This window comes from Schistocerca cancellata, chromosome 8 (genome assembly GCF_023864275.1).
Source record: "Schistocerca cancellata isolate TAMUIC-IGC-003103 chromosome 8, iqSchCanc2.1, whole genome shotgun sequence".
Classification (NCBI taxonomy): domain Eukaryota; kingdom Metazoa; phylum Arthropoda; class Insecta; order Orthoptera; family Acrididae; genus Schistocerca; species Schistocerca cancellata.
This window is the reverse complement of record NC_064633.1, coordinates 113,363,337-113,378,217: the sequence shown is the minus strand read 5'-3', so window position 1 is coordinate 113,378,217 and position 14,881 is coordinate 113,363,337. Positions and strand designations below refer to the sequence as shown.

The window sequence follows — 14,881 nt, the reverse complement described above, 5'->3', positions numbered from 1 at the left end:
TATGTGAGTGGATTTGTGATTTCCTGTCAGAGAGGTCACAGTTCGTTGTAATTGACGGAAAGTCATCGAGTAAAACACAAGTGATTTCTGGCGTTCCCCAAGGTAGTGTTACAGGAACTTTGCTGTTCCTTATCTATATTAACGGTTTTGGAGACAATCTTAGCAGCCGTCTTCGGTTGTTTGCAGATGACGCTGTCGTTTATCGACTAATAAAGTCATCAGAAGACCAAAACAAATGGACAATAATCCGTTCAGTCCAGATGCACATCAGGCTCTAACTTCTACGGGCATCGGGGGATGCCACGAGCAATGAGCGTAATAAGCAAGGGAACTACATCAGTAGTGTGTAGTATAAGTTCAGAATTTGGATCTGACAGGAGGCCGGTTATGGTAGCCTATGCAGTAGGAGTCACCACTCTGTGGTGTGGCAGTCTGTGTACCTGTCCAGTAAGCAAGAGACTCTGGTACGAATCTCAGTCCAGCAGAAAGTCTTGATAGCTCCATCGATATAAATCAATCCCAATGACAGCTAGTATATTTCATTTCTTTGTCCTTTGATTCATAATCGCTCCATGATAAAAACTGTGTCTTTTCTGTTGGTCATAACCGAAAGAACAAAAAAAAAAAGTTCAAATGTGTGTGAAATCTTATGGGGCTGAACTGCTAAGGTCATCAGTCCCTAAGCTTACACACTACTTAACCTAAATTATCCTGAGGACAAACACACACACCCATGCCCGAGGGAGGACTCGAACCTCCGCCGAAAGAACAGGCAACACATCTATAACCGGTGTAGGCAACGATAGAAAATGATCATTTAGGTATAAATGCACAACAAGCTCAAAATTTTATAAGAATCGGCGAGATGCTGCGAGTAATAAGTGTAATGAGCAGGGACACTACGTACGAAGTGCGGTATAAGTTGAGAAATTGGGTGTGAGGCGAGGCATGCTGTGGCAGGCCATGCAGTTGTTGTGACCGCTGTGTCTGGATAGTCCAGTGATCAGTGCAACGGGCGAGTAAGCGTTAGACCCAGATCAGAATCACGGTCTGGTACAAACTTTGATATAAATCAATGACCCGTGAAATCTAAAGTCTTCAATTCCTTTACATCATGATTCAGAGTGGTTACAGGATCAATAGGTGTGTTTTCTTTTAGACATATCCGAAAGAACAGATATCACATTTATAATCAGCGCGATGACTGCAAAACATCCCTTCGGTGCAGATGCACATCGAACTGGAACTCTTGTGGGGTTCGCCCAGTTGATGCGAGTAATGAGTTTAATTATCAAGGGAACTACATCAGTGGCACGCGGTATAAGTTGAGAATTCGGTCTGATTCGACGCTCGCTACTGTAGTATGTGAATATGCAGTAACCTCTGTGACTGAATGGTGTAGTGGTCAGCGCATCGCAGTGCGTCAGGGTTCGAAATTTTCAGCTTGGTCCACTGATGTAAAGCAATGCTCACAGGAGCTAACTGAATTACTTTGTGTATTGATTCACAGTGGCTGCAGTATAAAAATGGTGTCTGCTGTTTTGGACATGTCCGAAAGGTCAGACATCACACGTACAATTAATTAAGGCAATGACGGAAAATGATCCTTTCGGCGCAGATGCAACCCAAACTCTAACTCTTTTGAGAATTAGGGAAATGCCTGGAGCAACGAGGCTAATAAGTAGGAGGCACTACGTCAGTAGTGTGATGACTGTGTTTGGGTTGTCGGTCTGATGGGAGGAATGCTGGAGTTGTCCGTGCGGTTGCGGTTAACACTGTGTGGCGCAGAGATCACAAATGAATTACTCACACTACAACCCATAACCATGCACAAATTGTCCCCTGGTGCCACTGAACAGTTCTCTTGAGAGTGTTGCATTAATCTTGCGGCAGGATACTTAAATTATGTTCTTGTAATGGACATGTGTTTCTTCGAGGAAAAAAAAAATCATTCGCATCCCTAGAATTCAAGGCACTTCTTCTCCATAGAACAATTCTGCCACAAAACCTTTCTTGTCCACAAGAACATTAGCAGAAAGGGTTGCATAACATAGTGGATGTATCGTACATTTTCCACTGTTCTCTCAACCACCGCCGTACGCGTGCATTCACTGCAGTGTATGCCTTTCCTCGTTGTGACGCCAACAAATTGTTCCGTATGTCCATATTTGATTCTGTTCCGTATTAACTCTCCTGGTCAACGATGCATAGGCAGAACAGCATCAAAATTCCTTACCAGTATTTGCTGCCATTATTAATATCAACTCTTAGATGCATCATGTGGTACGCTATTAGTTGTAAGCTATTCCTTGAAGAGATTCGAGCTGATTTATTCCAAGCGGTGTCGTTGCTTACAGTCCGGCTTTCAGCAAGAGGTTGCTGATGGAGTCACCTTATACTCTGGATATGACATTGCTCATAATTTCTCCCACAGTCTCTATGCGACCTGCATTCAGTTTCTAACTTATGTGGAGGTCAAGGCTTATAATCTGTACTGTATAGATATTCATTTTGTTGGATCTGCTTGTTCTGTTGTTACACCAGATGTTTTGTAAATAACAGTCATTTAAGGGGGGGGGGGGGGGGGGTAGGACGTCAAACAGGCCGACCTGGAGCAGGAGAGGCACCACAGGACATTTTAATTTCCACTGTCTATACTTTTACAAATAAATTCATAAAACTTTGTCAGAATGACCAGGAAGGATTCAGAATTCACACTCATAGCAGTGGAAGTTCGAAAACATAACGAAGTAATTTTTTTTCAAGTGAAATTTCATCATTTTTTTCACCTACTAATGGCAGCATTTGTTGCTATAGGTACACTTTTCTTCATAAGTAAGAGAGACTCTTAGATGAATTTTGCACAGCATAGAAACCATACTTCAAGGTGTATGAAACTCTAGAATTTTCCAAATCTATTAAAAATCGTAGTAAAAATTGAGGTAATGAACTATAAAATTTGTGTTTTTTCTAAACATGAAGTTTAAAATAGAACAGCTCATTCGTTTTTTCATAATTTAAATAAATTCTAGAGTTTCATACACCTGTAAGTATGGTATGTATGCTGTGCAAAATTTATCGAATAATCTCTTTAAATTATGAAGAAAGGTGTACCTATAGCAACAAATGCAGCGATTAGTAAGGGTAAAAATGATGAAATTTCACATGTAAAAAAAATTATTTTGTTATGTTTTCGAACTTCCACTGCAATGAGTGTGAATCCTGAATCCTTCCTGGTGATGCAGACAAAGTTTTATGAATTTATTTGTGAAAGTGTAGACACTGGAAACTAAAATGTCCTGTGATGCCTCTCCTGCCCCAAGTCGGCCCGTTTGTCGTCCTACTCCCCTTAAAAAGTGGAATCGTGGATGTATGTCCAGTAGAGTAGACCAGCTATATTCTCTCAACTACAGTTACCACCGTTATCGTAAGACGCAAACTTTGTTTACTTTCAAGTAACCAACTATTAAGATGAATGAAATCGCCATGCTAGCGTTTGTGTGTGTGTGTGTGTGTGCGTGTGTGTGTGTGTGTGCGCGCGCGCGCGCGTGCGTGTGGCTGTCGAGTGTGCTGGAGACGCATAATCTGAACAAGATTTTATGAGTGTAGCTTCCTAGAAATAACGTTTCACTTGCAACCGAACAGAGTGCGTCTCTCCAGCAGTCCCTTATTGCTACCATGTAAAGTATATATCTCCCTCTTTAAGGTATACTAGCTGCTTAATTTGATTTGACGGCAACACTGATATATCCCTGTACTCTTCTGTTACAGAAGGATTCGTTGAATTCTGAGCCTAGCCACGTGGCCAACTGTGTCTCCAAAGGAAAATCTGAGGTAAGATCCAGCAGGCCTCCTTATTACTGAGGTCTATTTTTACAACAGTTTATTATGTATTGCGCACAAACACAAATATTTGAATTTGACCGAGACAGTGGTAGACACTGCCCCAGCAATAAACAGAAAAGTTCAATCCCCTCAGTTCTGATCGTTTGTCATGAGGTACACATTGGACATAAGAGAAATGCCAGAACCGGAAATCCCCTCTCCGATGTACTGAGTCGGGAATTACCTGCGCCTCACTTCCAAACTGCCGAGACGTTTGACTGAAACCATCGAAGTCCTAGGACAGCCTACAATTTTTTTTTTTTTTTTTTTTTTTACAGAAGGGAAGAAATAGTCACTCAACAAATTATCATTGCGTTCAAACGTTTTAGTATTTATATTTTCAGTAATAAGAAAAACTGGATGCCAGAATACATACAGATCGAGCAAGCGTAGAGAAAAAACAGCAGGAGTCAATCAGTGAGAATACTACACAACTAAGGTGAAGTAGACGTAAGTACAGATATTCGTGGTGTCTTGGGATATTGGTCAATCATATTGATCCAACTCTTCAAAATCGACCTGTAGAATATTTATTGATGTGCAGTTCCACGCAATGTTTACAGGTAGGATACAAGATAAGCGAGTTCTGTAGCTTCTTCATTTGGTGATCCATTTAATTCTATGAGTTTGACTGAAATTGCAATAAATATTTTAAGTTATTACATACTACCTGCACTGTCACTATTACTTCATTAATTGCACAGTTTTGGCCTCATGACATTTTCAGGTGCCAGGACATTTATAGGCAGTAAACTTGTCGAAAATGAGCTATGGCATAGGTGTATCCTTGTTTATTGCTCGACAACAGCTACCAGCAATACAGGCGTGTACGTCGGGATGCCAAAGCTCCGGCCCGCTCGCGGCAGTGCCTCTGGAAGATCGAACGGAAACATTCTGGCCAACAATATCAACACAGCAGTTTGCTGTCGAGAATACTTCCAGAAGCCACAACAGAGACGTGCTGCATCAGCCTTGCCAAGGTCGCCACCTGCGGCGCGAGTATGCAACCAACAGCACTGCAATACTCGACACTGTTTATTGTCCATGAATCACGCGTCCACCGAGTGCCAATCAGGTGTCCTTCCACTGGGCGTGTATTTAGAATACTCCCTCCCCCCCAGCCATTATACTATCATTTCAGTTCATTGACCGAAATGAGGATTTCCTTATCACAGTTGTCAAGCATCCAGCCAGTTCCAGCCACTGCACCATGGGTGCATAGCCACCTCGAGCATCCAGCCACCAGCACTGAGTCTCTGTCCAACGACAATGGACTTCGTTATCTGCTTCTTCACTGACTGGGTTATGGACGGCCTTTCTCTTATGGTCCGTCTGGACATAGAACTCTGCTCTCACTCATCAATGATTGTGAACTGCAACAGCCATGTTACACTCAGACTAGTCCTTAGGTCATAAACACAAGAGACTTCAGGATCCATATTCCCTAAGAAATATAAATTTGTTTAAATATCAGACACCTAATCACGTGAGTGGACTATAGGTGAATCAATACTAATTTGTTTCTTAAAATAAAGTAGTTCTTGTTTTATGTCTTCCATTGAGCTTTCTCCTGCTTGTAGAAATCGCATAAGGTCACAACAAGCATATCACGTAACATGTTGTATTTGATGACTGTAGGCAGTCCAATGCACTTTGAGTGTAATTATAGTATTTGTAATAAGAACCTGCACCACTAGCACAATTAATATGCATACACATCACAAATTTCAGTTATTAAATTTTATTTATTAGAGCGCATTACACTTGAGTTGCACATAGTGACTGGACATGTCATGGCACTACAGACAATTACGTGATAATACGTGCACTGTTAAATTTGTTATGTGTACTCGTATTAATGGCGTTTGCATTGAATAGCACAGTGGCTCTAGACATTCTTAAAAAATAGCATGTGCAAGAGACTAGTAAAACTCGTCCAACGTGAGTCCTGTCTCTTGTACTGATCGTTCCATTTGGCTCAGAATCAGCGTAGTCTCACAGGACACCGATGATTGCAGTGGCTTGTCAGCAACGCTGGACGATACCAGGCTAAGTGCCAGACATGCCCCATTAACTTCTCAGAGTACTGGAAAGATTTTTTTTTCCGAGTTACAGTCCGCAGGGCCACTACTCAGTACTTAGTCTTTACAAAAACCCACCCGTAACTGACACCTGAGCGAAGCTAATCCTATCTCTTCACAATTCCTAATGACTCATTCAGATTACTCCCTATTCCCTGTATGCATGAACGTACAGACACCACTATCCCACCACTTGCTCCAAGCTTCCACTACTTGGACATCATGCCACAGACGGAGCTGAACATATGCGTCACAGCATATGATATAGAACAAGTACTACCAAAGGAGAAAGAAAACTGGCGTTCTACGGATCGGAGCTTGGAACGCCAGATCCCTTAATCGGGCAGGTAGATTAGAAAATTTAAAAAGGGAAATGGATAGGTTAAAGATAGATATAGTGGGAATTAGTGAAGTTCGGTGGCAGGAGGAACAAGACTTTTGGTCAGGTGATTACAGGGTTATAAATACAAAATCAAATAGGGGTAATGCAGGAGTAGGTTGAATAATGAATAAAAAATATAGGAGTGCGGGTTAGCTACTACAAACAGCATAGTGAACGCATTATTGTGGCCAAGATAGACACAAAGCCCATGCCTATTACAGTAGTACAAGTTTATATGCCAACTACCTCTGCAGATGATGAAGAAATTGATGAAATGATGAGATAAAAGAAATTATTCAGATAGTGAAGGGAGATGAAAATTTAATAGCCATGGGTGACTGGAATTCGAGTGTAGGAAAAGGGAGAGAAGGAAACGTAGTAGGTGAATATGGATTGGGGGTAAGAAATGAAAGAGGAAGCCGCCTTGTAGAATTTTGCACAGAGCATAACTTAATCATAGCCAACACTTGGTTCAGGAATCATAAAAGAAGGTTGTATACATGGAAGAATCCTGGAGATACTAAAAGGTATCAGATAGATTATATAATGGTAAGACAGAGATTTAGGAACCAGGTTTTAAATTGTAAGACATTTCCAGGGGCAGATGTGGATTCTGACCACAATCTATTGGTTATGAACTGCAGATTGGAAACTGAAGAAACTGCAAAAAGGTGGGAATTTAAGGAGATAGGACCTGGATAAACTGAAAGAACCAGAGGTTGTAGAGAGTTTCAGGGAGAGCATAGGGGAACAATTGACAGGAATGGGGGAAAGAAATACAGGAGAAGAAGAATGGGTAGCTCTGAGGGATGAAGTAGTGAAGGCAGCAGAGGATCAATTAGGTAAAAAGACGAGGGCTAATAGAAATCCTTGGGTAACAGAAGAAATACTGAATTTAATTGATGAAAGGAGAAAATATAAAAATGCAGTAAATGAAGCAGGCAAAAAGGAATACAAACGTCTCAAAAACGAGATCGACAGGAAGTGCAAAATGGCTAAGCAGGGATGGCTAGAGGACAAATGTAAGGATGTAGAGGCGTATCTCACTAGGGGTAAGATAGATACTGCCTACAGGAAAATTAAAGAGACCTTTGGAGAGGAGAGAACCACTTGTATGAATATCAAGAGCTTAGATGGCAACCCAGTTCTAAGCAAAGAAGGGAAGGCAGAAAGGTGGAAGGAGTATATAGAGGGTTTATACAAGGGCGATGTACTTGAGGACAATATTATGGAAATGGAAGAGGATGTAGATGAAGTCGAAATGGGAGATAAGATACTGCGTGAAGAGTTTGACAGAGCTCTGAAAGACCTGAGTCGAAACAAGGCCCCGGGAGTAGACAACATTCCATTTGAACTACTGATGGCCTCGGGAGAGCCAGTCATGACAAAACTCTACCATCTGGTGAGCACGATGTATGAGACAGGCGAAATACCCTCTGACTTCAAGAAGAATATAATAATTCCAATCCCAAAGAAAGCAGGTGTGGACAGATGTGAAAATTACCGAACTATCAGTTTAATAAGTTACAGCTGCAAAATACTAACGCGAATTCTTTACAGACGAATGGAAAAAACTGGTAGAAGCCGACCTCGGGGAAGATCAGTTTGGATTCCGTAGAAATGTTGGAACACGTGAGGCAATACTGACCTTACGACTTATCTTAGAAGAAAGATTAAGAAAAGGCAAACCTACGTTTCTAGCATTTGTAGACTTAGAGAAAGCTTTTGACAATGTTGATTGGAATTCTCTCTTTCAAATTCTGAAGGTGGTAGGGGTGAAATACAGGGAGCGAAAGGTTATTTACAGTTTGTACAGAAACCAGATGGCAGTTATAAGAGTCGAGGGACATGAAAGGGAAGCAGTGGTTGGGAAAGGAGTAAGACAGGGTTGTAGCCTCTCCCCGATGTTATTCAATCTGTATATTGAGCAAGCAGTAAAGGAAACAAAAGAAAAATTCGGAGTAGGTATTAAAATTCATGGAGAAGAAGTAAAAACTTTGAGGTTCACCGATGACATTGTAATTCTGTCAGAGACAGCAAAGGACTTGGAAGAGCAGTTGAACGGAATTGACAGTGTCTTGAAAGGAGGATATAAGATGAACATCAACAAAAGGAAAACGAGGATAATGGAATGTAGTCAAATTAAGTCGGGTGATGCTGAGGGAATTAGATTAGGAAATGAGACACTTAAAGTAGTAAAGGAGTTTTGCTATTTAGGGAGTAAAATAACCGATGATGGTCGAAGTAGAGAGGATATAAAATGTAGACTGGCAATGGCAAGGAAAGCGTTTCTCAAGAAGAGGAATTTGTTAACATCGAGTATAGATTTAAGTGTCAGGAAGTCGTTTCTGAAAGTATTTGTATGGAGTGTAGCCATGTATGGAAGTGAAACATGGACGATAACTAGTTTGGACAAGAAGAGAATAGAAGCTTTCGAAATGTGGTGCTACAGAAGAATGCTGAAGATAAGGTGGGTAGATCACATAACTAATGAGGAGGTATTGAATAGGATTGGGGAGAAGAGAAGTTTGTGGCACAACTTGCCTAGAAGAAGGGATCGGTTGGTAGGACATGTTTTGAGGCATCAAGGGATCACAAATTTAGCATTGGAGGGCAGTGTGGAGGGTAAAAATCGTAGAGGGAGACCAAGAGATGAATACACTAAGCAGATTCAGAAGGATGTAGGTTGCAGTAGATACTGGGAGATGAAGAAGCTTGCACAGGATAGAGTAGCATGGAGAGCTGCATCAAACCAGTCTCAGGACTGAAGACCACAACAACAACAACTACCAAAAATCACAAAACTGCTCCGAGTCGCGAGTACATTACATGCAGACACATAAAAGAGTGTCCCTATTCCTCCCTAGTAAAATTTTGCAATCTTTTACAACACCATCGTCTCTATAGGCTACGCTCCAAAATCATGCAAAATCTCCAAAATCTAATTTTTTCTCGTAGGAAACAAACCCCGTAGGAATAATTCTTCATATCGATCCATCAGCCGAAGTTCAGTGGTCAGCAAGGTCTTCGAATCCATTAGTTCCCAATGCATTTATAAACACTTGAATCAGCTCCTACTCATTCCTGTTAACTAGTGTGTTGTGGTAACCCCTGTGTTAACAAACTCCTCTACCATACACATATCCTGTCCTATCAGTGTAAGAACAAGAAATCCATAATTTTCTTCCTCTTGACATATAAAGACCATATAACCCATATATGGCATTCAGGTCATCTTTTCAGACTCCAGATACAAGCACTTCCCATTAACTATGTCCATTTTATTGACTCCTTTCTACCTAATAGTCCATCCTTGGTCGCTATTACCAGTATTTTCCGTACTCCTGCGCCAAGATTCCGTCCTCTCTCGTCTCCTTTATATCCTGTACGCTTCTGGTTTGGTCAGACCACACCATTAGTAGGCATCTTTCAGTATGCTGATGACACTGCTTCCCTTCACTCCAGAAATCCCAACGATTCTTTCTACTCTACGTTAACCAGTTTTCCTCCTGGTGTAACCAGTGGCCCTGAAAACACGAAATCATTATTATCCATGACTTTTACCTCAGCATTTACAATATTCCTGCCCAGCCAACTAACACACTGAAATACATTAGACTAATGCCCGACGTGCAATTATCATACTAGGATCACCTAATTACCATCCATCAGAAAGCCCATAACATCCAAACCCTACTAAACAGCCTCGCAATACACATAGATGCACGAATAAATTGTAGTTAATATTGAATATTTTATTTAGATATATCCAGGCAAGGCTGTAATCACCACAATCCTGTTTATGCGGTAAGGTTTACTATCCCTGGAGAGGGGCCTTACACCTACTCCTTTCCTCTTCCAGTCTACACTGACCCACAGCCTTGTCTGCACCCATACTAGATACTCACATTCCACATTCCATCTACTGGTTCTCTTTGCGCTACTCCCCAGGTCAGTCCCCTGGTCCTTAGGTCGTAGTGAACCTCTGAAAAAGACCGCTTCTAACGCTATCCATTCCCAGTGCAGGTCTTCCCAATTTTTAGTGATTGGGCAGTATTATATTTTAAAAACCTTCACATTTCCGGCACAAACGGAATGCTTTTTCCGTCAATCAACACACATTTATTAAATGCAGCACCAAATGTAATATGTTTTTATTTTTAAACTTTATTATACCATTTTCCTCGCATTAACGGAAACGCTTGGCTATCAAGCCTGATGTTTGTGCGATATGGAGTGAAGGCTATGAAAGTGCAGGGAGATGAAAGAGCATGGCATAACATGCGATAGCTAAATATTTAGCAATGTTTCTGCAAAACGTCAAGATGCTTGATAACGGACCAAGGTCGAAATTGTACAATAGCACACAGAATAAAGTAAACGTGAAAGTTCCAGGTGAGATGAGATCATACACCGCTGGCCATTGTAATTGCTACACCAAGAAGAAATGTAGATGATAAACGGGTATTCATTGGACAAATATATTATACTAGAACTGACATGTGATTACATTTTCACGAAATTGGGTGCACAGATCCTGAGAAATCAGTACCCAGAACAACCACATCTGGCCGTAATAACGGCCTTGATACGCCTGGGCATTGAGTCAAACAGAGCTTGGATGGCGTATACAGGTACAGCTGCCCATGCAGCATCAACACGATACCACAGTTCATCAAGGGTACTGACTGGCGTATTGTGACGAGCCAGTTGCTCGGCCACCATTGACCAGACGTTTTCAATTGGTGAGAGATCTGGAGAATGTGCTGGCCAGGGTAGCAGTCGAAAATTTTCTGTATCCAGAAAGGCCCGTACAGCAACTGCAACATGCGGTCGTGCATTATCCTGCTGAAATGTAGGGTTTCACAGGGATCGAATGAAGGATAGAGCCACGGGTCGTAACACATCTGAAATGTAACGACCAAAGTGCCGTCAATGCGAACAAGAGGTGACCGAGACGTGTAACCAATGGCACCCCATACCATCACGCCGGGTGATAAGCCAGTATGGCGATGACCAGTACACGCTTCCAATGTGCGTTCACCGCGATGTCGCCAAACACGGATGCGACCATCATGATGCTGTAAACAGAACCTGGATTCATCCGAAAAAATGCGCGTTCTGCCATTCGTGCACCCAGGTTCGTCATTGAGTACACCATCGCAGCCACTCCTGTCTGTGATGCAGCGTCAAGGGTAACCGCAGACATGGTCTCCGAGCTGATAGTCCGTAATGCTGCAAACGTCGTCGAACTGTTCGTGCAGATGGTTGTTGACTTGCAAACGCGCCCATCTGTTGACTCAGGGATCGAGACGTGACTCCAGGATCCGTTACAGCCATGCGGATAAGATGCGTGTCATCTCGACTGCTAGTGATACGAGGCAGTTGGGATCCAGCACGGCGATCCGTATTACCCTCCTGAACCCACTGATTCCATATTCTGCTAAGTCATTGGATCTCGACCAAGGCGAGCAGCAATGTCGCGACACGCTAAGGCGCAATAGCGATAGGCTACAATCCGACCTTTATCAAAGTCGAAAACGTGATGGTAAGCATTTCTCCTTCTTACACGAGGCATCACAACAACGTTTTACCAGGAAACGCCGGTCAACTGTTGTTTGTGTATGAGAAATCGGTTGGAAAATTTCCTCATGTCAGCACGTTGTAGGTGTCGCCACCGGCCCCACTCTTGTGTGAATGCTCTGAAAAGCTAATCATTTGCATATCACAGCATCTACTTCCTGTCGGTTAAATTTCGCGTCTGTAGCACGTCATCTTCGTGGTGTAGCTATTTTAATGGCCAGTAGTGTTCAAATGGTTCAAATGGCTCTGAGCACTATGGGACATAACATCTGAGGTCATCAGCCCCTAGAAGTTAGAACTACTTAAACCTAACGAGCCTAAGGACATCACACACACCCATGCCCGAGGCAGGATTCGACCTGCGACCGTAGCGGTAGCGCGGTTCCAGACTGAAGCGCCTAGAACCGCTCTGCCACACCGGCCGGCGCCAGAAGTGTATTTGTTGCATAGTAATTAGTGCACTGCATTCTTTGTTAACTGCTAAGTGTGTTTTATATCATCTGAATTGATTTTGAAATCAAAACTCATGTAGAAGCATAAGAATCGTTACTAAGGTGGGGATACAAAGTTTATACACACATCAAAAAAAGGCTTGTGTAACCTCAGTTCCGAGAGTTCCGGAAACTGTACAGAAAATTGGAATAGATATCAACATAAACATCATTTCCGCCCTTTCTGTTGCTGATGAAAACCACACATTGCATGTTGTACCATCATACAGCGAGACCATCAATCGTGGTGGTCCAGACTGCTGTACACACCGGTACCTCTAATAACCAATAGCACGTCCTCTTGCATTGATGCACGCCTGTAATCGTCGTTGAATACTATTTAGTTCATCAACCACTGTTGGTCCAGATTGTTCCACTCCTCAAAGGCGATTCGGCGCAGGTTCCTCAGAGTGGTTGGTGGGTCACATCGTCCTTAAACAGCCCTTTTCAAACTATCCCAGATATTTTCGATAGGGTTCATGTCTGGAGAACATACTGACCACTCTAGTCGAGCGATGTCGTTATCCTGAAGGAAGTTCAAATAGCTCTGAGCACTATGGGACTCAACATCTTAGGTCATAAGTCCCCTAGAACTTAGAACTACTTAAACCTAACTAACCTAAGGACATCACACACACCCATGCCCGAGGCAGGATTCGAACCTGCGACCGTAGCAGTCCCGCGGTTCCGGACTGCAGCGCCAGAACCGCACGGCCGCCGCGGCCGGCCCTGAAGGAAGTCATTCACAAGATGCGCATAATGGGGGCACGAATTGTCGTCCATGAGAGGAATGCCTCGCTAATATACTGCCGATATGGTTGCACTATCGGTTGCAGGATGACATTCACGTATCGTACAGCCGTTACGGTGCCTTCCATGACCACCAGCGGCGCCACATAATGCCACCCCAAAATATCAGGGAACCTCCACCTTGCTGCACTCGCTGTGTCTAAGGCAGTGTGTCTAAGGCGTTCAGCCGGACCGGGTTGCCTCCAAATACGACTCCGACGATTGTCTGGTTGAAGACATATGCGACACTCAACGGTGAAGAGATCGTGATGCCAATCCTGAGCGGTCCATTCGGCATGTTGTTGGGCCCTTCTCTACCGCACAGCATGTTGTAGTGGTTTGCAAAGATGGACCTCGCCATGGATGTTGGGAGTGAAGTTGCGCATTATGCAGCCTATTGCGCGCAGTCTAACACGACATCCTGTGGCTCCACGAAAAGGATTATTCAACATGGTGGCGTTGCTGTCAGGGTTCCTCCGAGAAATAATACGTAGGTAGCGGTCATCCACTGAAGTAGTAGCCCTTGGGCGGTCTGAGAGACGCACGTCATCGACAGTTCCTGTCTCTCTCTATCTCCTCCATGTCCGGTTCACTCCGAGACACCTGGACATTTCCCTCGTTGAGAGCCCTTCCTGGCACAATGCGGACGCGATGGAACCGCGGTATTGACCGTCTAGGCATGGTTGAACTACAGACAACACGAGCCGTGTAACTCTTTCCCGGTGGGATGACTGGAACTGATATACTGTCGGACGCCCTGCGTCTAATATTCGCTGCTCGTGGGTGGTTGTTTAAATTTTTGAGCGGGTTCAGTGACATCTCTGAACAGTCAATGGGACTGTGTCTGTGATACAGTAACAACAGTCAACTTATATCTTCAGGAGTTCTGGGAACCGGGGTGATTCAAAACTATTTTTGGTGTGTCTATATACGCCGGCCGGGGTGGCCAAGCGGTTCTAGGCGCTACAGTCTGAAACCGCGCGACCGCTACGGTCGCAGGTTCAAATCCTGCCTTGGGAATGGATGTGTGTGATGTCCTTAGGTTAGTTAGGTTTAAGTAGTTCTGAGTTCTAGGGACTGATGACCTCAGAAGTTAAGTCCCATAGTGCTCAGAGCCATTTGAACCATATTTTTGTTTATAGCTTACAGTTTGTTAAATTCTGTACGTTTCAGAGTCCTTGATAACTGACTGGTTAAGAAACTAAGCACACATTCGCGACGATACTGGTACGTTTCTCATCCAGGCTTCGTGATTGAGGTTTTTTTTATTTTTCTTGAACGATTTCAGGCGAATTCGAGAAAAACGAGTCTCTTTCCAGATGAAGTGCATACGGAGGTTGAAGAAAACTAGTGTAACATCAAGAACACAATACGTTAGCAAACCTAATACAGTGTAGGAAACATGTTGGCACTCAAAACAGCTAGCTCTCGGAATGGATAAATATAAGTTCCGTATGGATTTCAAGTGTAACTTACATCATACTTCCTGAAAAGTAGTGGGAAGTTCAAGTAACGGTGATGAAGGTGGATAGCGATCGCACATCCTTCTCTCCAAAGTAGATGAAAAGGGGCAACAGCACTGATACCTGGTGACTGTAATGGCCAGGGGAGACGCGAAATTCATCCTCATGCTCACCAAACTAGTCTTGGACGACGCGAACTGTGTGAAC

General features: G+C 43.1%; 1 protein-coding gene across 1 annotated transcript in view; it reads left to right on the top strand.

The window, feature by feature from the left end:
* Nucleotides 1–14,881, top strand: part of LOC126095410 (semaphorin-2A-like) — a 532,909-nt gene that overhangs the window by 365,680 nt on the left and 152,348 nt on the right. Inside the window, exon 4 of the mRNA XM_049910208.1 lies at nucleotides 3,772–3,834. Within this exon, the coding sequence (XP_049766165.1) occupies nucleotides 3,772–3,834 (63 nt within the window). The remainder of the gene's footprint in view (nucleotides 1–3,771; nucleotides 3,835–14,881) is intronic.